Source organism: Cygnus atratus, chromosome 3 (genome assembly GCF_013377495.2).
Source record: "Cygnus atratus isolate AKBS03 ecotype Queensland, Australia chromosome 3, CAtr_DNAZoo_HiC_assembly, whole genome shotgun sequence".
In the NCBI taxonomy this organism is placed as follows: domain Eukaryota; kingdom Metazoa; phylum Chordata; class Aves; order Anseriformes; family Anatidae; genus Cygnus; species Cygnus atratus.
In genome coordinates, this window is record NC_066364.1 from 104,580,631 (window position 1) to 104,604,647 (window position 24,017).

Genomic DNA, 24,017 nt, shown 5'->3' on the forward strand with positions numbered 1-24,017 from the left:
ATGCCCTTATTAATGTGCCTTAATTTTTGGTTAGTCCTGAAGTGGTTGGGCAGTTGGACTCGGTGATCTTTGAAGATCGATAATGCACTTCCAAGTAAATTATTCTGTTCAATATAAACTGGAAGGTCACTGTCTAGCCTTGTTCTGTAGTGAGCAAGAAGAGCTGCTTCTCTGGGGGAAACCCTCTTCAGTAACAGCCGTGCAGCCTGTAGTAGATATTAGAGATGAGAATCTGGCAGCACTGTTGCTTTTTTCATTTTATTTTGAAAGCTTGCTGTAGGTTTTCCCTCGTGTGCGAATTTACTATTTGTTTGCAGCTTTTTAAGGCATGAGACATGACTCAGAGGTGCAGAGAAGCAGGTGCTCCACTGAGCACCGTTGTACAGAATTTGTCCTGAGTGCTGGATGCTCTTCAGGGACAGCGCATTTGGGCCAATATATGGACTTGACATTGTAATAACCTAATAACCTCTTACCCTTCTATGTTTGCTGCAATGTTTGTATGTTGGGTGCCTTTTTTCCCCAGCATAGACAATGTCCAGATGTGAGATTTGCTTTATTCCCATTGCAAGTATAAGCCCTGCTGGACACAGGCAGCATTGTGCTGATGCTATTAATCATAGAGTGGCTCGGGTTGGAAGGGACCTTAAAGATCATCTAGTTCCAACCCCCAATTAAAAATGTTAATTTTTTCACACTTGTGTGTGCAGTATCAGCAGCTGGATCTGTCAGCTGTGCGTGACTCAGGACAGAGCAAGTTACTCCTGCCTCGCATGGAGGTTGTGCTCCTGGCGCAAGGAGTTTGGAATCCCACATGAACAGCTTCTCCCAGCTGCGCCCATGCTCTGCGGAGCCAACGCTGTAAATACAAGTTCACGTTACGCTTTGAAGTCTGTGTGTATTTTTGACTCTTAGGCCAATGACTTATTTTCTAAAAGTAATGAAATGAGTGATGCAGTGGAAGACTTCACGTATATATCCAAAACGCAAATGAAAGCCAATTTTTCACAGTCAGTTTTGTCATTTGCTTGTGTGTGTTTCACATGTATAGATTGTAGATGTTTTTTTTTCTCCGTCTAGGAGACGTAGAGCAGAGTTAAATAAAAGTGCAGCCATATGTAGTCTCAAAATTTGAGGCAAATCAGCATAAATCAAGCAACGTTTTACATAGAAGGTGTTCTTCATTTTTTTCTTTGTGTAGTTAAGTAATAAACTATATGGTGATAAAGGAATATGGCTGTAAAACTGAGAGATACGTTTGCCATATTTTACTTGGATATTACAAGGACTTACAAATGTTTAGGTTATTTCATATACCATATGTGCTTTATTGCTTAAACTGCAGAGAATTTGTACTTCCCTGTGAAACCATTACGCTTTATGGCAAAATGCTTTAAGAATCGTCTGCGTATTTATACAATAAACAGTAACAACTCATATGGTGTCATTATGGGACAGCTTTACTGCGGCATGCATAGTATGGAGAGTTTTGCATTAGATTTCTAGTTAGCATGTGGAGAGTGGATGATGATGTTCCTGGAAATATCATTTACATGCGTTAATGTATGGGGGCCATAGTCTCTCTGGCAGGGCAGAAATAAAACTGCCAGGTGTTGTCCACAAATGGAGCAGCTTGTGCCAAGAGTTCAGCTGGTTTTGAAGGGTTTATTTAACCGTTTTGTTACAGTGTGTGTAGGTATATGTGCATTGCTAAATCTGCTTTTTTTTTTTTTTTTTTGAGCTTGAACCAATGTGCAATGTTGACATCTGCCTAGTAAGATCCCACCATGGAAGTAGCGTGCCTAAGAGATGTGCTCAGGTGTTACAAAGAGAACTTACTTAAAGATTGTATATAGTCTAATGCTTTTGAAGGCACGATAGTCTCTGGAGCTAGAGAGGTGACAATGAATGTATTTATGTAATTATGCTTCTCTGTGTATTTTGGAATATGAATACACTCTATCAAACATTACCTTCACTTACTCTATGTTTTGCAAAAGGGTCTTGTTTCCCTTTTATTCCCTGTTAACTGACCCCTCTCCTCTTCAATATTTTTAAAAGGAAAATAAGGAAAGGAAAAACAAACATAAAACCAGGAGGCAATCCTGTGAAAGCAAGTCAGCTCAGGTTGCGAGCTGCCGTTGTGGGAGCTATGCTCTGATGGAGACTGCCCTGCAACCAGCCCCTTCATGTTTAAATCCACAGGGATGCGCTTGAAGGTTTTACCTGGTGCCAGAAGCTGGGAAGACCTTGGGACTGAGATGCTCAGGGGGTTCACTAGCAGCTGCATGACCCCCAGTGTTTTTCAGCCTGCAGACAGCCCAGGCGGTCTGGGTTCTGTGATGTGCTGGGCTGTGGACAGCACTGGCTCACGTGCTGGTTCTTCCCTGCTGTAAGGGAGGTGATGAGAAGCTGCTCCATCGGGGTGGTGGAGACACAACCAGAGGATGTCACCATCCTCAACTAGCTGAGGAGCAAGGTGTATCTGGATTAAAAATACCATAGTCGATACCTTCAATTGCACCTTGCAGCAAGTACGTTATTACCCTTTCGCTTCAGGAACAGATAGCGGCATCCCCCCGCAAGGCACAGAAGCTGAGTAGTATTTTAGCTGCAGATTTGATCTGGGATTTTAGAAGCAGCAAAGGACCTGGTAATAGCTGCAGCCTATAAAATCTCTCAATAATAGGGTAGGAATCCTCTTCCTTACATCCTCGAGGTATCAAAATGAAGAAGTTACAGCTGCAACTTCTGTTCATTAAATACCGAGGGACTGAGTTAATTTGCTAAATGCAAAGATTGTTTTCAGGCAGAACACGATGGGTTGAGCTGAGTCGCAGCTCTTGAGTTCGCTGCAGTCAAATTAAAGATCAGCTGATGTTTCAGCCAGCTTTTTGTTTGTGTTTTTAATATTCTAAAAATGGTATTTCCTGTCACATATCTGAAGGACATACCACACGTGCTTGTAATTTAGATGTTATGGGCTGCATAGCGTACGTGGTCAGAGAGATCAATGGCATCTTGTATCGTTTTCCTGTTACCTAAAGTATTTGGGTTATGCTTACCTGGGTCCCAAGGGAGGTTTTTGGAACCAAACGACATCTATTTTACTGCCTAATTTTAATGCCTTTTAAAGGAGGAATGTGCTAATTCTTAAGAAGGAATTTGAAGCACTTTTTAGAACAAAAGAGGACTTGAGAGACAGGATTAATTTATTGTGTCGTACAGATGTAAAAGCATCCGAGAACAAACTACATAAAGTAGGTAAGACTATAAATGTGTGTTTTTCTTGTAAGTACTAGATGAATGGTGCTGCCTGTAACAGAGGAGAGGGTGCATTTCATCATATTAGCATGACATTACAAAAATAGCTTTTAAAGATCCGTTTGGATTTTTTCTCCACTCCCAGTAGTTGCTTTCGGTAATTAGTGAGCAATAGCAGTGGAATTGCTATCTATTTCAACACTTGCTTCTTGCCTGTGTTTTTTTTTTGTTTGTTTGTTTTTAATATCAGTATCTTTTTTTTTTAAATACATTCCTGAACAAGTAATAAAAGGTGAAAGCTGCAGTTTTTGACAGGTACATGAATGATATTGTAACTGCAGATGAGAGCTCCATCTGCCAAAGTGTTTCCCTTCGTAGACATTTATTGACTGAGGTTAAGTATATAGCAGTTACATTTCAAACATCTTTATGAGTGTGTTTTGTAACAGAAAAAACATGCTGAATAATCTGCAACATCACATTTTAAAAAGGCTGAATAGCAACAGAGGCTGGAAAAAAAATAGTTCAACATCTGGAAATAATAAAGGGCACTGAAAAACTTCACTTGAAATGTGAAAGGGAAATGCACTGGAAAATGAATATTTTTTCCTGTAAACAAGGTTTGCAAATGTTCCTGTTTTATGTTTTCTTCCTCTTCTGCACGATCTCAAGTTTTTGTGATTTGCCCCTTCAGTGTTGCAGCAGCGAGACAGGAAGGCTGTGCTTTGTCAGGCTCCTGACTGCACCGTCACTTCCGTTCAGCTACATCCATGGAGCCCAGGCAGCAAGAAGGTCTCTCAGTCTCCTTGCTCAGCGTGGTTTTTCACCCTCAATATTTTTCTCTGGCTGGCAGTCACTTGTCTTTCATAAATGCCAGATGGGGATGGAGCAAGCCTGAAAACATCGAAACTTCCTGCTTGCAGAAGCAGTCAGTAAATACTGCAGAGGGGACAGAAGAGAAGGCTGTGAAATAGGAAGAAAACATGATGACCAAATATGAGACCAAAGAGCTTTGATTTTTCTTTCCACTGCCGCACTTGATTTTGATGAAGTGACTGAGTGGGCGAAGGATACAGTAGTAGTTTTGTGTCTGAGCTGTGATTGTCCTTTGTAACTTGTTTGTTCATTTTCTCCTTCTCTTTTTTAAGTGGGGAGGAGAATACTTATAAAATAACTAGCATAGTGCAAATATTTTTCTTGAACAAAAAGGTTGAGAGTTCAGAAAAATAATGAAGGACCAAAGGGTCCATGCCAAGCCCTTGTTTGTTCAACAGCGGGGTGAGTGTCTTGTGTCAGTTTATGATGCTTTCTTAAAGGCTATAAGCTGGCCAAGAAATAAGGGAGAAGTTTTGAAAAATAATGACTCGTAGGATAAGATTCCACTTGGCTGAAGTTTGTCATCTCTAGAAACAGACTGTTCTCTAAACGCTGCAGATGAGGAATGGCTTTTGTGGTTACATGATTATATGCGTACATCCTTGCTGTGCAATTAAGAAATGGCTTGACTATGGCTGTTTGAGCATGAGGGAGAATGGCTCTAAGTTATTGTTATCTAACCGTAATTAACAGAGTAGTATGTGTGCAGGTGGTTTTGTGCACATGAACTCTGCCTTCCTTGTGCTTTCCGGCAAATGCGAACACACTCTAACACAATAAGAATACTGTTTTTCAAATGAACGATGTTTATGTGGGCCCTGTGGTGCTTCATTGTACTGGATTTCTCTGCAGTCAACAGCAATTTATTTCTCACTTCTGCATTAGTCGGGAGCAGTGGGGAGGAGAACTTTGTGGATGACATATCTTGCATAAGGATACAATGAGCATTTACATTTCAGTGCATGGTTTAGAACAACAAAGGCAAGACAATTATTTACTGGTTACAGTCTTGCTCAGAGGACATCTAGCTGTGCAATTCACCAAAGTTACTCTGTTTGATAAGTGCATTAATTCGTTTGAAGCCTGGTGCTTTTTCCAGGACACCAGCCAATTCAGTGCTTGGCAGATGCATATGTTGTTACTTACTTGGCTTTGACTTGTGCTTCAACAGCTTGTATCTCCTCCAGATTCTTACAGTCTACCCTTCAACAGGGGACGCACTGCTCATCCTTATAGCTACCTCTTGCTTGTTTATAAGCCATTCCACCCCTCCTCTAACTTTACTGTGACATGTCTGATCTCTGAAAGCATAACTCAGAGGCCTCTGAAGAGAACAGAGACGTGTAACACACAAAGTACATTTGACTGAGTAACAGTTTTAAACTGAAAGAGGGTAAGTTTAGGTTAGATAAAGGAAAGAAATTTTTTACTGTGAAGGTGATAAAGCACCAGGCCAGGTTGCCTAGAGAAACTGTGGATGCCTCATCCCTGGAAGTATTCAAGGCCAGGTTGGTTGGTTGGGGCTTTGAGCAACCTGGTCTAGTGGGTGGCATCTCTATCCATGGCAGGGGGTTGGAACTAGATGATCTTTAAGGTCCCTTCCAATCTAAAACACTCTGTGATTCTATATGATTTGAAACTGCATGCAAATTTTAAGCTTTGTGTGGTTTGAGTATTGTAAGGGTTGGGTTTCTTGGTTTTGTCTTTCAATAGAATTGATTTCTGATTGTGTCTGTTCTTTCTTTATAGATGCTTTGAGGGTGATATATCTGTGAGTGCTTCAGGTTTCTCCTACAAGATGTGTTCCACAAATCCAACCAATTGGGTTACCTTCGATGACGAGCCACTCTTCCAGTCACCTCAGAAATTGGTTGATAATCACAGCAGTTGTAAAGCAAATGGCCTTAAACTCAATCTTTCTAACGTGCATGAATGTTCAAGTCGATCATCTTCTACAGGCAGTACTCCACTCTCGTCTCCTGTAGTTGACTTCTACCTAAGCCCTGGGCCCCCCTGTAACTCTCCACTGACCACACCAACCAGAGACTACCCAGGCAATCCGTGCATCCAGAACCCTGGGATTCATATCCTGTATCCTATTCCTGAATGGCCATCAAATGTTAACCTTCCGTCACCTGGGGTTTGCTCTTCCCTCGCCTTGCAGAAATCCAGCAGCCTTCCTTTGACTAATGACAATCCAGTTAAGACTTCGTTCTCCAAATCAACAGATGAGGGAAACCCTGATCTGCAAGGAGGTGACAAGTCAGGAGAGTCGTTGACACTGGGGCGCTTCCCCCACTTCCAGAGTGACTGTGGCTTTTCCAGTCCCTTTTGGAGGGAAGGATGCTTACTCAGCACGTCACCAGCTAATGTTAACACGTGCAGGAAGGACAAAGCGATTAACAAAGGCATTTGTCATTCTAAAGAAAAAGAGGTTTACCATGATCAGAAGAGCCTTACCCAGGGCTCCTTCAGCTACATCTGTGAGAGGCTCGAACACCTGCAGGCTGATGGCTCTGACACTGTGGGAAGCTTACCCATCTCCAGTGCTCACGCGTGGCACAAGCAGTCCCCAGCTGTTCCTCACGGCCTGTTCAGGAGCCGGAAAGCTGATGGATGGCCATTCATGCTGCGCATTCCTGAAAAGAAGAACATGATGTCATCTCGGCAATGGGGTCCTATTTACCTGAGGGTTCTTGCAGGAGGTGTGTTGCAGATGTACTATGAAAAGGGCCTTGAGAAACCTTTCAGAGAATTCCAGCTGCAGCCACACTGTAAGCTATCTGAACCCAAACTAGAGAGCTATAATGTTTCAGGAAAAATCCATACGGTGAAGATTGAGTGTGTCTCTTACACAGAGAAAAGGAAGTATCATCCCAAAGTAGAAGTGATCCATGAGCCGGAGGTTGAGCAGATGTTAAAGTTAGGAACCACGGATTATAATGACTTCACTGATTTCATTGTAACAGTTGAGGAAGAGCTTATGAAACTTCCTACCATTTCTAAGCAAAGGAGAAATTATGAAGAACAAGAAATGACTCTAGAAATAGTGGATAACTTCTGGGGGAAAATCACTAAAGCAGAAGGAAAGCTTGTAGAAAGTGCTGTCGTCACACACATTTATTGTTTGTGTTTTGTGAATGGAAATACTGACTGCTTTCTAACTCTGAACGACCTGGAACTCCAGAAGAGGGATGAGCATTACTTTGAGAAGGATGTGGAGAAGAAATGGATCAATATTCTTGATTGCTATTTCCATAGCTGTGTCAAAACGCAGGAATTTGAGCAATCACGAATTATTAAGTTTATACCCCCTGATGCCTATAGGCTGGAGCTAATGCGTTTCAGGACACAGTATCAAGGAGAAGACCTTCCGTTTTCTGTGAAGGCTGCAGTAGTGGTTCAGGGGGCATATGTAGAACTTCAGGCTTTTATAAATATGTCTTCAGCTACAACACGTTTACCCTCTGTGAAATACTGTGAAAATGTTATGATACGCTTTCCAGTTCCTGTTCAGTGGGTCAAAGCACTTTGGACCATGAACCTCCAAAGGCAGAAGTCCCTAAAATCAAAAATGAATCGAAGAACATGCCTTGGTTCTTTACATGAGATTGAATCTGATCCCGTAATACAAGTCTCGGTTGGAACAGCGAAATATGAAAGTGCCTACAGGGCTGTTGTGTGGAAGATAGACAGGCTTCCAGATAAAAACTCAAGTAAATAATTTGCGCTATAAATTGATGGGTTTGGGTACGCGTCTTCTCAGGATTTTGCCCTGTTTTATGCTTCTGTGCCTCCATCAGCTTCAGTACTTCTGATTTGTGTCTATATTGGTGGTATTGGTGGAAGCTGGACTAACCTTTCAGAAAAAATAGCCTTAATTTTTTTTTTCAAGGGCATTTTCCTAATTCAATGGAGGCAGATGGATTACTGTCACTAATCTTAAGGGTGCAGTAGTGTGGAAGTGGATCTCATCGTTCTGAGTAAACCTCAAGCCTATAGTAAAAAATAGATGGGAGGGTTTATGCTTCACAGGTTTGTGCTGGACAGTGTGGGGACGGGAGGCAAATGCTGGTAGATGAAATGATTTGTTCTCCCAGTGTCATACAGTTAATAGAAAAGGTGGTACTGGAACTGTTGTGTCCTGGATTTCTAGCATCTTTCGAAAAACGGTGGGTATGATATATAACTAGAAGGTGCTGTGGTCAAACTTGTAGCAACTTGACTGTGCTTCTGCAAAGGCTGTTATCTACTGCCTCTTTATGGGTTTGTGTATTGAGATGGTATGTTCATGGCAATAACTGCACTGCCAAAAATGCCTCCCACTTTATTCCTGTTTCTCTGTGGTGCTAATACCTCTTTAGATACTTGCTGCAGTAAAGCCAGTTAAGTTTATAGTCATGCACATGGGAATTGCTAATTTTTCTCTAAGCAAAATAGTTGGTTTATATTAACTGATGGAAAGACAATTTTGGAGGGCAGGAAAATATAAATATATGGTTTTAAAATTCCTGTTTTCAATCATGTTTAATCATGTTCAATCATTACTAGGCCATGTCATCTTTTTCTAAAGGCATGCAAGATCTTGACAAAAGTATCACTCTGGTTTAAGTTCTGTAGGGTGAAGGCACTTGATCCTTTTCTTGGATAGGCATTTTATGCATGTGAGACTTTGGGGATCTGTGTGAGACAAGGGCATCTATTAAAGTATTTGCCTAAAACATCTGCAAAATCTGTACTTTTAAAAAGGCAGTAGGTGCATAGTATTTACAAATAGCTTGGGCTAGTCATGTAACATCCTGACTGTCTGGACAAACTACCACTTTAAAATGTCCAGAAGAGATTCAGTCTTTGAATTCCTGGTTTCAGGTATGCTCGTACTAATCTGACATGTCCACTCACTACTTCCGACAGCTAGACGTGTGAGCAGGTGAGACTTTGCATTCAAAGCAATTAAACACTGCCACACCCCCCAACAAGCAAACAAAACCTCCTGTGGATTACTTTCTTCTCATTTTTAACTACCTGTAAATTATATTAAATCTGCTTGGTAGTTTAAGATTTTTTTTTTACAGTTTCATATTTGATTCATATTTGAATATATTGAATATATATATATTTGAATACATATTTGATTCATATTCTGATTGTTGCTTATGTCACTGAAGTGTCAGATTGAAAGAAAAACTGAAGCAGGAGCAAATGAAAAAGGAATACTATCCTGAGCCTAGGTATGAACTAGATTGCTTTTGGTATTAAAATGCCATTCCAGAGAGTCTGGCATCTAATGTGGTGTTTGTGAGAGTATGTGGTGTTTGTGAGAGTATGAATTACTGCATGCCTGCTGGCAGAGTACAATGAATCTTTTTACTAGTGATACTGCGTGGAAGTAGCAGTGCCTTCCGTGTTGTACATTGGGTCTTGTTTAGGCGATGAGGTCTTTTGAACCTCGAGCAGTTTTGCTTTTCAGTTTCTTTTGATCTGCACAGTGCGAGAGAGGGCACAAATGCTGCAGTGGTCAGATTCAGAAAGGACATTGTGTTAACACCATCTTGGTTCTTCCCCTTCCTTTGCTTTGGAAGAAGCTGTGGTTGGCCTTTAGCTATGGCCAATGCCGTACGTTTTTTCCTGGTTCCCCCCAAATTGTTGGTTATTTGGAGAAGAGCCCTATACTTTGCATGCTGCTTGCTACCTTGGTATGTCATGTTCTGCTCAATGGTGGGGGCAGAAGAGGCGCAGCAGCAGCGGCTGGACTAATGCAAGGCAGGAAGCTGAGCCAGAAGTGATGGTGGGGGTGTGCTTTCTCAAGACTTACGGGACTGCCTGTGTGGGTTGCTTTTAATATTTTTTGCTCTTTAAGTACTGAAGGGCTGCAGTGAGGTCTCCCTGGAACCTTCTCTTCTCCAAGCTGAACATTCCCCAGCTCTCTGAGCTTCTCTTCATAGGAGAGGTGCTCCAGCCCTTTAAACATCTTTACGGCCCTCCTCTGGACCCAGGACGCAGTTGGCCTTCTGGGCTGCAAGTGCGCACTGCAGGCTCATGTCGATCTTTTTGTCCACCAGAACCCCCAAGTCCTTCTCTGCAGGGCTGCTCTCAGTGACTTCTTCTCCCAGTCTGTACTCATGTCTGGTATCACCCTCACCCAGGTGCAGCACCTTGCACTTGGACTTACTGAACCTCTTTAGGTTCACGTGGGCTCAATTCTCAAGCTTGTCCTTGTCCCTTTGGATGGCGTCCTTTCCTTCTGTTGTATCGACTGCACCACTCAGCTTGGTGTCATCTGCAAACTTGCTGAGGGTGCACTCGATCCCACTGTCAATGTCGTTCCTAAAGATATTAAACAGCACCTGAGTTATGAAACAGCACAGTCCTGAGTTGGACTCCTGAGGGACACTGCTAGTCACCAGCCTTCACCTGGACACGGAGCCATTGGTTATAACTCTCTGGTTACAGCCATCCAGTCAATTCCTTATCTACCAAATAGTCTACCCTTCAAATCCATCTCTCTCCAGTTTAGAGATAAGGATATTGTGTGGGGCCGTGTCAAAGGCCTTATGGAAGTCCAGGTAGGTGACATGGGTTGGTCTTCCCTTGCCGACTGATGCAGTCACTCCATCACAGAAGGCCACCAGACTGGTCATGCATGATTTGCCCTTGGTGAAGCCATGCTGGCTGTCTCGGATCACCTCCTTGTCCTGCACGTGCCTTAACATTGCTTCCAGGAGGATCTGTTCTGTGATCTTGCCAGGCACAGAGGTGAGGCTCATCAGTCTGTAGTTTCCTGGGTTTTCCTTTCTGCCCTTGTTAAAAATGGGAGTGGTGTTTCCTTTTTCCAGCCACCAGGGACTTCACCTGACTGCCAGGACTTTCCAAATATGATGGAGAAAGGCTTCGCAACTACTTCAGCCAGCTCCTTCAGAACCCTGGGTTCTATGTCATTGGGCCCCATAGACTTGTACCTGTTCGGTGTCATCAGGTGGTCTTGAACCTGCTCTTCATTTACAGTGGGAAGGACTTTGCTCCCCCAGCCACAGCCTAGAGGTTCAGGGACTCAAGATATGAGAAGGCTGACTGGCAGTAAGTTAAAGAACTTGTTGAATACCTCAGCCTCCTCCATGATTGTTGTTACCAGTTCTCCCTTCTCATTTACCAGTGGGGGTACACTCTCCTTGGTCTGTCTTTTCTGGCCAATGTACCTATAGAATCCCTTCCTGTTATTTTTGCGTAATAAGCCCAGCCAGCTTGCTGTCCAGAGCACTCTTTCCCCACCTGGCCAGGTGCGTCCGAGATCACAGAACCCAAAACCCTGAGCCTGGCACCAGCCACATAGCCAGTTGTTCACCTATCTGTTCATCTCCTTCTTGGGTCCCAGTCTGCCGCTGGGAGGACAGAGGAGAGCACAGTTCATTCATCTTAAGATTTGTTGTGCACAATTAAACTCAGATTTATGTTGTTTGAAAGTAAGAACTATTTTTTTTTTGGTGGCATTCTACATCAGCTTAAACTTCTGACGGTTGAATAATTCCTCTGGCTGATATATGAAAAATCATCTATATCCTTGAAATGCTCATGTGTTTGATGAAGCATTTCAGTAGAATTACTGCCTGGTCAATTTTAAAAGCCTTTAACCAAATATTCTGCACACACTTAAGCTTTAAAAAATAAAACTGTCCTAAGTTGTGGCAAAAATCTTAAGACAGTCAAACTAATAGAAATATGTAAACATTCATAATACTTTTATTGGAAGGAGAAAAAATATGCTGAGGCTTTTGCTTTCAAAAAGCCTTTATTCAAGGCTTAGAAAAAATAAGGGGAGGGAGAGGGGAAGGAAAGGTTATCTATTGTTTATAGGTTGAAATATGTTAGTATCCACTGGATCTTTTAAACTGCTTCCTTGGAAGAGTGCTGGCCATGCCAAGTCTATGTCGGCTGTGAGATACCCCAGATTTTTAAAAGCTGCCTGTGCTTATTCAGATACATAAATGGAGAGTTTGGAGCCTGAGTGTTAGTATTAATTAAAAAAAAAAAAAAAAGTTTAGAAGGCTTGGAGTTTGAAGAATTGCTCAAATGAAGTTTCTGCAAATCGTGTGAATATATACTTTGTGAAAGCAGGACTTACAATGTTCTGCACTTACATATATAATGATTTCAGCACAGTATTGCCTCCAGTCTTTGCGCTGGAGAAGCTACGCATGTGTGCTGCCTGGAGGAGCTGGGGAGACATTAGTCTTGTAATCACTACGTTTTAATCTCTTGCTGTGCAAATTTGCACCCTGTGGTGTTTCCTGCAATGCCACCTCAGATAAGGTTGCTTGAATGCTACTCATACAGGTGATTGAGTGCTAAATAGTGTGAGTAAAGGCAGCAAAGTTAGGTTATTAATTTTTTGTGAAGTGCTGTCTGAATGCTAGGTGATGGTTTGAATCTCATTTCATAGCATGGTGGTTTTTTTTGTTGTTTGTTCTTCAAAGGAAGGGAGCAAGAATTTAGAACATCTTTGGGTTTGCCAGATCGTCACATGTGAAATAGGGATAGACTTAGGTGTCTCAATTCCAAAAAGTTGTAACAAGTTGCCTAGACACCTAAGACTCGTGTTTTCTGTCTCCTAAGGTAGCCATTAAAAGCTCAGTTATCTCCCTAAATTGTCCAGTTACCTTTCAGGAGTGATTCGGTTCCATCAGGCCAGATGGTCAATGTCTCCATGATACCTGAAAGGGTACATTTTGGATAGCTAGCTAGCCTTGCGTCTGCATAATATGCTAACAATAAAGCTCATGTCTTAGCTTTCACTGGGCAACTGTAAAGACGTACATCCTGCCTGCTGTAGCCAACTCATCTTTCTGCATTTTCTTTGGTTCTGGCCAACATCTCACTTATTCAGCATTGCTGGTTTTGTTGTCGTTGACGTTGGTTGTTTGTTTTGGAAAAAGTCTTACACATGCAACCTCTCTTTCTTCTAACTCCAGTGTAGCACAAGGCTGGGAAGCAATAGTTTTGTGGAGCAGAGGTAACAAACACTAGCTGGTTTTAGGAGAAAACTAAGGCAATGCTCACCATCTCTTGAAGTGTTGGGTAGTCATGTTGTTGTCTGACAGCTGGTGGGAAGGGGTTGCTACATACTCCTACCATGGCCCTGTGGTGGGCAGAGGAACTTATTTGCAAGTGAAGTGGTGAGTGCCTCTGGCATTGATCTTGTGCGGGAGGTAGATGGGCTGGGAGGAGTTCTGTGTTTTGGGGGTAGCTAAAAGGGTTCAGGGGAGGCTGCTCCAGAGGACCCAGGGCAGTAGCCTAATCCAGATCCCAAAACTATCATCTCTGCTTTTACAGGCTACCTCTGAGAGGAAAGAAAGGGTCCAGAACTTACCAGATCCCAACACTAAGACATTGAGTGCTCTGCCTCTCACAGTGTATGTTAGCTGGAATGTAAGCCCAGAGGGCTTTTTAAGTGTTAGGTGATACCTGAACCATAACTATGCCATGTCTAACAGAGACCCTCTAGCAGCAGGCCATGAGGAATGGCTCATTTATGCCTTCATCTGCGATCAAGTGGGCATCTGCCGTGAGACATTTACCATCAGATAGCTGTCCAGGAGAATGCCAAGCAATTTTGTGGTTTCCCATTCTTGGAAGACAAAATACTTTTCCAAACAATTCCCATCACTACTCATTTCTTCATAGGCCTCCCTCCCACAGCAGGAAGATGCTGAATTTGATCTCCAAAAGTCCCTAGATGTGTACAGCCTTTTCCTTCTACCACAAATGGACTCCAAACAAGATGCTGCTGGACAAAACCTTTCTCCTCAGATCCTTGGTCAGCCATAGCCCTAGAGGCTGAGAGAAACCCTCTTCTTACCATGTGCCATCTAGTGTTACGACTGCTGCTATTTTGCCTAGGGTCGAGTTGCTGCCTGTGCAGTATGACGCACACTTTTGTAATGAAACCTGGGGGATTTCATAGCCAGTGGCTGATACTCTCCCATGGTGCAAGATAACATCTGCTGTGTATATAGAATTATTTTCTGAAATCTGGTTCAGATCTCTTAACATTAAAAATAGTTACAGAAGAAACATTTAGGATAAGGACTGAATGCTGTATATGCTGGAAGCAAGCCTGCAGTGGATGCTTGTAAACCAGCCACTTAGAGAGTCCAGACAGTGCAGGAATGCACTTGTCCAGTGGCAGACATAGTCTTGTCTGAAGTGGTGGCTGTAACAATGCTGCTGTGTTTGTGTGGCTTTGGGTGAACTGACAGAAAAACACTTGCAGTCAGCAAATATCTCTTAAATTGTTGATTATTGTTATTATATGTGGAGGAGAAAAAGAGTTAGAGATTCTGTCCCCCTCACACCATCTGAAGTTCAGGGGCTGACAATCCAAAGGAGATTTCTCATTCCTTTTTCCCCATTCCTCACCTTTTCTTCCAGGCAGTCAAATTTTAACTGTTGTTGAACAAAGGAAGGAAGAGAGAGGAGATTTTTAATTATATTAATAATACTTTAGTAGCCAATACAAAAAAGTAAAAAGGTTGTTTTAGTGAGTATGTTTAAGACAAACATGAATTTCATGCTTTTTAACCCTGGATTGTTGGGGGCCTTTTAACTTCCTTCCCGAGTTGGGATGAAATCTGGAGGGCAGTTTATTGAATTAAACTTTGTTCTGGTGAACTCAGGGACCAGTATATTTGACAGAACTCTATCCATCAAAAGCAATCAAACGTAAATTACTTTCTAAAATTGCAAATGGCCTGGCTTGGGCAGGCTTTGAGGCAGGTTGTGGGGGAAATTCAGACAAGGTGCTGCTGCATATGTAGCTTCCAACTGCCATGCAAGAGGATGTGCCCAGCCCAAGACTCCTAGGAGCATTGGAGATGATGTGGCTGCTGTAGGGAAACTGCTGCAAGTTCAGCTACTTCTTATGGAAGGACTTTATTATTATTATTTTTTGTCTTGCCAAATGCCTGTGAGCATTTGAGTATGGAATGTTACGTGGATGATTCCTATGGGATAGATAAAGCTCAGTGTATGTTAGCCCCATCTTTAGCATTTTCTTCATTTGGATGCAAAATTGATTCCTGCCACTGGAGAAAGTAAGAATGGGACACTTTTGCCTGAACTTTGAGATGCCATTTAATATAATGGATAAAAAATATATTCTGCCAGGCTTGCCTTCAGCAAAATATGGCCTATCCTTTCTCTGCTTTTCTTTGCCTGCAGCCAAATGGTAGTTTGTTTATGCTGATGCTTAAAATCCTGGAGAGGAGGGGAAACACGAAATTGCTACTTTTTTGCCCTGAAGAATTTGGAGATGCAGATGTGATAGAAAGGGTTCTTTTCGTTCTATTATGCTGCTTTCATGCAGTGATTCTGCTGACGTTTCTTTGGAAGGCAGGCATTTCACCCTGGTGTTCCTGTGGGCCAGGTGAAGGAGCAATGGTTTTCCATGCCATTTCCACATTATAACGGGACAGTTACTTCAGCAGTACTTTCTTTTAGAAGAAGCAGGGTTATGTTCTTTTCCCAAAGCAGAAACAAAGCTAGGAAGGGAATCCAGGTAGCCTGTATCTTGGCAGCTGGGATGTACCTTGTTTGAGCTGCAGTCTGAGCCATACCTTTATCTTCCTGCTGTAGACAGACTGTAATGATGTTACACAAGATAATGCTAGCTCTTGAAAGGAACACCCCAGGAAAATTCCTACAGCAGAGAGCCCTGGTTGTACACAGGGAGGCATCTGTGTCTTGGCTAAGCTGGGGTCTTCCAGTTTTTATTTTTCTATAACAGTAAAGTAAGAAATATATTCTGAAGTGAAAACTGAGATTCTTTCCTAATAGTCTGAATTTAGCAGCCATTTCCCTACATTTGTACTACTCTTTTCTTGATCAGAAGCTGAGATCTACTAAATCACTTGTAAATTAATTTGTAAAACTACAATCATTGTGGAAAGTGTGCTGAAGTAGCAAAAGATGATAGAATAATGTACTATGTAACAGCTATGCATTAATAAAAGATAGAGCTGTGGTCTTCTGCCAGCAGACTAACCATGCATTATGAACAAAGCAAAAATAATTAACTGATTTTGTGCGTGTTTGTTGTGTTTTGTCTTTTCCAAGGTTCAGATCATCCACACAGCCTGTCTTACAAACTCGAGCTTGGATCAGACCAGGAAATACCTTCTGACTGGTACCCATTTGCTACTGTACAGTTTGTCATTCATGATACCTGTGCATCAGGAACAGAAGTCAAGTCACTGGGCTTAGAGAGTGATGTGCAGCCGCAGAAACATGTGATTCAGAAAGCTTTTTACAATTGCCAGGTATCCAGGGCTGTTTTTCCAAGTTTTTCCATCTCTTCCCCTACCCCACTCCCTCCATACAGTATGTACAAAGCAAATCTGCTTTGTATTCTAACCGTATCTTGCATGTGCTTGTGATAATGACTTCAAGCAAAAGAATCATTAAAAAATAATTCCTTGTCTCATCAAAGATGATGCTGGAAGACAAGTGCAGCCTTATTTTTCCTCGGTGAGCTATATTTGGGAGTAGTGGTTTTGAAATCTGTTCAGTCTGGAAATGTTTTGATTCTGTGTCAAAGCTCTTATTTGTGCCATTGCTGCAAATCACACTTTTAGTGCCCCCCGTTGTTTGCTAATTCTACCTGTTTTTTGTTTTCTAACTACAGGTTGAAATTGAAAAGAAGTGGATTAGGCTTGATGGAGAAGATCCAGATAAGGCTGGCAACTGCTTAATGCAGTGAAGGAGAACAGCGGGCATCATCACCATGATATTAGTAGGAATCAATTCACATTGGAAATTCTATTGTTAGAAAAAGCGCATTGATCGTGTTTATCCTAAACTAGGTCATCAAATATATTTTTAAGTCCTTATGGGTTTGTTGCTGCAAATCAGCACTCATTTGATTGGCTTGTGTTCAAGTCAGGTTCCCGTCGTGGGAAAAACAGGATGAGCAAAGTCTACTTGCAAAGATTTGCAGGATGCGAGCACTTACTTGACTGATTGTAATATATTTTTTTTCCTGTTGCATATCTCTGACTTGGGAATGATCTCATAGTCCATATTGAAACCTAATGACACTGCTCAGAGAGTTCATGTCACTTGGACATACAATGCTCAGCAATACAAATTGCCAGAGCACTTATGCGCAGACCAGCATATGTGTAAGGTCCAGCAGGACCAATTACAGTTTTTTTTAGTGGCGTTTGAAAATCTATGTCCTGCGTGTTTTTGTTCTCCTCAATTTATGTGAACAAAACAAGCTGTAATATTATCTCTATGAGAGCCTCAACTAATGAGTTATAAACTGGGTGATTTCATTGGTAAAATGGGAAAAGTTCCTCAGCAATAATATTCCTCATTTTTCTGTGGCAGCGAGTGTTTCCTCCCCAGCACTTTTATAGGTTCACTCAAAGTAATCTCTTGGGGAAAAAAAAAAAAGAACATATGGCAGATGTGATTAAAATGTTTGTGCCAGCATCAGGCTTTTTTTTTTTCCATTGTTGCAGCAAGTGAGGGGGCATATTCTCATCAAGCGTAAATCGGTCCACTCCCATTTCATTTGATGAAGCTTTGATAATTTGCACCAGCCCACAGGCTGAAAAAATGGTGAGTTGCTACTGATTGTGCCTTTAGGATTTAGGGTCCAGATGTTGGTTTGGAAACTGCAGAAGCTGCTGCATTGCTGCTTTGAAGAACTTCAAGACAGAGGGCATTTTTTTTTTCATGCATGGAAAGTGAGGTATTTTCATCATGCTGCTGGCTCTAATGGCGTTTTTGAGGGGAAACAATGCAGGAATAGACTATTGCAAGGGAATTGAAAGTGTGACATTTTAGCAGGTAGCTACTAACCCTATATTAATGTGTTAACTTCCTATTATTGTAATTTAGGAAGGTTTTTTAGCATTTCCACATAGCCATTATCCCCTTAGTCATTTTATGCAGGCTGTAATTCCAGCTCTGTTAAAAAATCTGATAAATTAAAAAAATACTTGTGATAATTTTTTTCCTGCAGTTTTCCTAAAATTATCCTTACTTCAAACTGAAATTATTGGAGAATAAAAATACAGTAATACACTGTCTTACTTTATATTTTGCCACAGCTTGTAACTGTTTATATGAGCACTGTGTAAAAATACAGATAAATGTTATTCCCCGAAAGTAGAAAAATGTGGGATATGTACTGAGAAAATTACCAGTCTGAGGAAACAGAAGGCCATAATATGAACATAGTTCACCACAATAAACTTTTCCACGCATTTGGAAGCTGAGAATGAAATGCGTAATAGATTCTATAGTAAGTCCTGGGGGCAGGTTTTTATGGGTATTACATTGCCAAAGCCTCAAATAGACTATTATGGTATTTTGTCTTCTCTATATATCCTTTTTATTAGCAGGTTATATTATCATAAATCTAAGCAAGCATTTGAGTACAGTAGGTATCCAAATATGTCTCAGATGCTGCATCCTCCATCCCTGTTCTGACTTTAGTAGCCATTAGCACCTTCAAGTCATGTTTGGTTTGTTTTTATTCACATTCAATTTCAGTTTGTTTACTTCTCAGCTAAACTGAGTGGCACAGTCAATAGTAGAGCAAAATGTTCATGCTTGGCATCACGGCAGAGCTCTGCAATTCACTTAAGTCCGTGGTTATACCAGAGCTGTAAAGCAGCATTTTAATTCATCTTTCTTGGTAGTGAGTCCACATGGTGCAAATGATCATTCAGCCTTACTGAACTTGTTAACATAAAAAGATCAAGCTACAACTTTATCTGTGTAGCACAATCTTGGATTTCCATCTGAGGCTTGCCAGACTCTGTTATTTTAATAAGAATTGGATCAGGATCACAGGGAATCCATTCCACAGAAATACTCCTGTATTGGAAGAAAGCTACTCTGTTTAATGCATAGCTTTCAATTTAAACCTGACAATTAGTGAAGCCTGAGGCTGAATAATTACCCTGTTCAGTTTCAAACTGCTGTTTGTATACCTTGCTGTCAGAATATTTAAAAATATGAGGCACTTTCATTAAAGAAAGTTTGGATTGTCTGACTTCCCCCCTCATCAATTCTAACTTCCTATTCTACTGCAACCTGCTAAAGCAGAAACACCCTGGCTTCCCCTTTATAATATTTCTTCTGCATTCTCTGATGCCGTTGAGTATAACCAATTGAATGAATGTTCTCTGTATTTAAGACTTATTTGCTAACATTTTCTATGAACACTATAACAGGCGATAGTGAGTAAACATACTGGTTTTTATTCTTTAGAAATCTGGGCAGTAAGTCATCTAACTGTATTCTGGGAGATGAGGAACAGTTGCTAAAATGTGTGCTCAGTGTCCAGCTGGCAGAAGGACTGGGGCTTTAAATAGCCCATGAGGTACATTGGCATCATACGAGGAACCAGGTTTCACGCATATCTGTTCTCTGCATGTCCACAGCTAGCACCTGCACTCACTGAAAGTCTTCCAACTGCTTAGGTCACATAAGATGCTGACACTTCACTAACATTTACTGCAGGGCAGTATTTAGATATTATCTGTATTTCCTTCACAAAGGAGAAGCACAGTTGGTGTGTTCTAAATTTTAAGTGTAAATCAATGAGAACGGCTATTTTCAAAGTGTTTATTTACAAAGTGTTGTATTTGCTCAAACTGACAAACTTTCTTTGCATTAATCTTTCTTATGCTAGTTGTGTTAGTGTAGGTAAATTGTATTTGATGTAATTTTGGATTCAAACACCCATTGAAGTCAATGGAAGTCTTTTAACTGACAAAATGGGATCTGCATCAAAGCCTCTAAGAATAAAGGAGAGTGGGAAAAAAAGAAGAAAGGAAGAATAGTTGTAACGGGCAGGAAAAAAAAAACACTGTAGAAGATTCTTGATGCTAGTAAATAAGCAATCTTCAATGCTTGCTTACTGCAACCAGAAGAGAGCACAAAAGCAAGGACAGGAGGTGTTACTGGATGTCAAAGCTGAAGCCTTGCAGTGACTGGGAATGATGCTCTGGCTGCCTTTGTGCAGCAGCTCTTGAGAAATGAGGATGATGGTGCACTCCATTGAACGTGATGCCAAGCCATGGTCATCCTTATGCTCTGTGCTTTTTTCCAGACTCAATATTAGTTGTCCAGAAGTACTCTGCATCTGAAAACGTGTGTTCACATGTTGCATTTAGCTGCATTTATTTTACTTGACAGACTTCTTAGCTGCCGTATTGGTGTCCACATCATTTTACATTTATTTGTCTTTTTGTTGACTAAACACAGTAATTAACTGCTGCAGTTAGTAATTCTTAGCTGTAATTTTGATAACTCTGAAGCAGTGCTGTTATTCTTAATGGAAAATATTTTATTTTTGTCTGTATAAATATAAGCAGATCATGCTGATCATCTTGTAATAACACTTTGTAGATTACATATTGATTAGAAAAATAAAATTGTATTTCAAACTAGCAGTTTCTTGTCCCCTCATTAAAAAATTATCAAGCTCATTTTACATTTACTGTAATTAACTGGTTGATCTTGTACCACCAAGTATTGCAGTTTATTACAAAAAATAATTCTGTGTGTATGAATGGGGGACATCACTCTTAGCCTTAAATAATGCTGGTCACAGAAAGCTGAACATACAAGATTAAAAGCAGGAACTTTGGTATCATCCTGATGATGTGCAGAGGTATGTTACTGCTGTAACCTAGTTGGACTGCTCTCTAATGTGGGACCTTCTTTTCTCCATTCATCTGTAATGTTGACTCAATTTTACCTCCTAAATGTAAACATTGACACCAAACTTTAGAAGAGATCAGAAATGGAGGGAGCAATCCACTGTCTCAAGCAAAAACACAAAAGGTTATTTTAGCCCCCTTTGGGGAAAGTCATAGCGTGCAAATGAAAAACGTCTCCACAGAGCCATGAGAACTATTCACTGATTTTTTTTTTTTTTTTTTTTTTTTTTTGCTGCTGATTATGTAGTTAATACTGTTAAAGGGGATGTGCAATGCTTGCATCACTTCAGGTAGATCTGTTCAGTAGACTTTGGAGGAGGAGGGAAAAAAAAAAGTGAAACGATGCATATTGTCAAGTATTAGGAGAGCAGGAATCCCACAATGTTTGCTCTGGAAGGGAAGCCCAAGGAAAATGATCCTTGAGCAATGGGTCCTCACATAAATGCTTCCAAGACTCGACACAGCAGTGCAGCTTAATCTTCATGTGTCTGTCATTCTTCAGTAGAGTTGACTTGGTATCAATTAGGCAACGCACAAGAAAATGTTACTGCCAGACTGTGCTTGAATCACCTGTTTCTAATTCATGTGCCTGACTGATTTTAGCAGTAGCAAATTGTTGGTGCTGCAAAAAAGTGCTGCTGGTGTAAAGGGCTTCTGTGGTTGCTCAGATTTATCCCTCTAAACTATTAAATGCAAAGTTAGACATAGCAAACTGGGCTTGAGCAAAACATGCCGTTCTTCCTTTACTTAACTTCACACTCAAACTGCTGGATTTCAGCAATCATCTGCCCAACTGCTGGATTAAAACCGTTGAGGAACCATCTGCTCAACTCTAAAACTCCCAGCAGCCAATTCAGATAATAATGTTCCAGGCGCCTCCACCTACAGCCTCCCACCGCACCCTGACTCCGTGTGGTTCTGAACATGCGTGTAGCTAGTGCCTCTTCATCCTGCTCATCTCTTAGGCACAGGAGTGTGGAGCTGGGGAGCCCAAGAGCAGGACTGGAGCTTTTCTTGGGGACAGAGGGAGGGAGGTTGAATATTTAGGAGAGGCAAGGTTTATTTCATCCTTAATTAGGCTTAATCACGCTACAAAAATCTCTGGGTGTATCAAGGAGCAGAGCTGTACAGAGCTATTCAGTGTATTCAATTCATCGGCAGTGCCTTTTTTATACAGCAGTTGTGCAGGTCAGAGCCCTTTTTGTGCTCCCCTATGTCGTGAAAGTTTGTCATTAAATTAAACTAAGGGTCAGCTTTTTCTACAGTTCCTCTGAAGTTGTTTAAATCAGGTAAAAAGGGAGGCATTTGAGGAAACAAGAGTCACACATGATAAATGGGAGAGGTCCATTTATTAAACGTGTCCCAGTGTTACCTGTCTGAGAACTCCAAAAGAAATGATGGAGCTTGTAACAAAATCACACTATTTATAAAATTGGTTATGATACTACAGTGCCATATATATAAGAATCAACCGCTGAAAACAAAGGCAGTGTGTTACAGAGAATAGCTTTAAAATGAAATTATAGGTCTGACCACGTCGAGGCATTTGCATAGGGACTGCCCAGATCCTGCAACCACTTCCTTCTAAGAGTGATTACATTTACTTGGTAAGAAGGGCAAGATGGTAGTTGTAAAATAATGCCTTAAGAAAGAATTGTGTAGACCTGTGGTTATTTATGTTCCTCTACAGCAGCAATACTAGATTTTAACAGGAGAGGGCATTCACTACCAAGCATCTGAGTTGGCTGAGGGCTCTCCGTTTCTAGAGGTAAGGCATTTGAAAATGGTATTTTTTTTAAATGATTAATAAAGGTTCATCATCCAAAAATAAATCTTCTCCAGACATCATGTACCAAGAGGAGTATAAATAATTACAAATTAAAACCTGTCCAGTAAATGAATGCTTGAGGTGCCCTTAAGCAGCACTACCCCAAATGCTGACAAAACCCTGAAAAATCAAGAGTGTCTGAATAGCATACTAATGTGTTTGATAACCTGACTTCTAAAACACTTGTGAGTTGTTAAAGAAACTGCAATGAGGAGACCTGGACTGGAAGCTGAACTGAGGCTGAAGTAAATGTCCATGCTGACACACCCAAAGTAACCTGACCTCTATCTGAGAGCTGAGAAATCCTTTGGTATCAAGCTCCCCAAACTCCCTCTCTTTTTGAAGTTAGGCATACAAATTTTTCCAATGTCAAGGAAGTTTGTAACTCCCTGATAAATGAGGGGTCATACATAGTGGGAAACTCATTTATGTATGTTCTTTCTGCATTTTTCTACCTTTCTAAAATTGCTGTACAGTAGGCTGGCATATAGATGGCTATGTGTCAGGTTTATCTGTCTCATGAATAAGTTGCAGCCAGCTGCAGGATCACCATCTGCAACCTTCAGTGCCCAGTGAAATCCTAAAGGCTGAAAGTTCTTCCTGCTATTTCTTTTAACACGACAGGACTGATCAGACAGGAGGAAGAATAATGAATCTCCTGTTATGCACTATCCCAGATAGTTTCAAATGAATGATGCACTTTAAAAATACATACTATTATTTAAATTACTCTATGAGCAAAGCAACATGGCTTGCCTTTTTCTTGTGGTGATGCAGGGCACACAGAACAGCTGAATATGTAATTGTTACTTAATTCAAGATCTAGACAGTGTCATTAAATATTTTTGTTGCAGAGCAAAATTACTTCAATAGCAAATTGCATTTGTTCTTTGTCTCACTTGCAGAAATACAACTTACAATATGATTATGGATGTTGCTTCCTTTTTTTGCTGTAGTTGTAGGTGTTAGTCTAGCTATAAAATTAAGGGTCTGCCAGTATTTTCATTAAAATCTTTTCATTCTTCAGGTTGTGTAAGCTAGCCTTAAAATCTAACGCTTAAAGGGTGAGTCTTCTCTTCACAAGTCAGACAGCACTGTATCTACATAGCAACCTAAAAATAGAAAAAGAAAGGAAAAAAAGATACTTCTAGGTTCTCAGAATCAGGAGAAAAACACTGATGTATGCATAGATGGAATGCGTATAAAGGCCAGAATATATATTCTCCTACATATATGATAATAAAGAACATTTTTCCAGATGAGTAACTGTTAAATTGGTAAATCTCTGTATTAACATATGAGCAGATTGCTGC

General features: G+C 40.9%; 1 protein-coding gene across 1 annotated transcript in view; it reads left to right on the forward strand.

The window, feature by feature from the left end:
- The window catches only part of STON1 (stonin 1), a 43,028-nt gene that overhangs the window by 5,085 nt on the left and 13,926 nt on the right, over window positions 1–24,017 (forward strand). Inside the window, exons 2-3 of the mRNA XM_050709831.1 lie at window positions 5,890–7,856; window positions 16,249–16,451. Coding sequence (XP_050565788.1) covers window positions 5,939–7,856; window positions 16,249–16,451 — 2,121 coding nt within the window. The 5' untranslated portion in view covers window positions 5,890–5,938. The remainder of the gene's footprint in view (window positions 1–5,889; window positions 7,857–16,248; window positions 16,452–24,017) is intronic.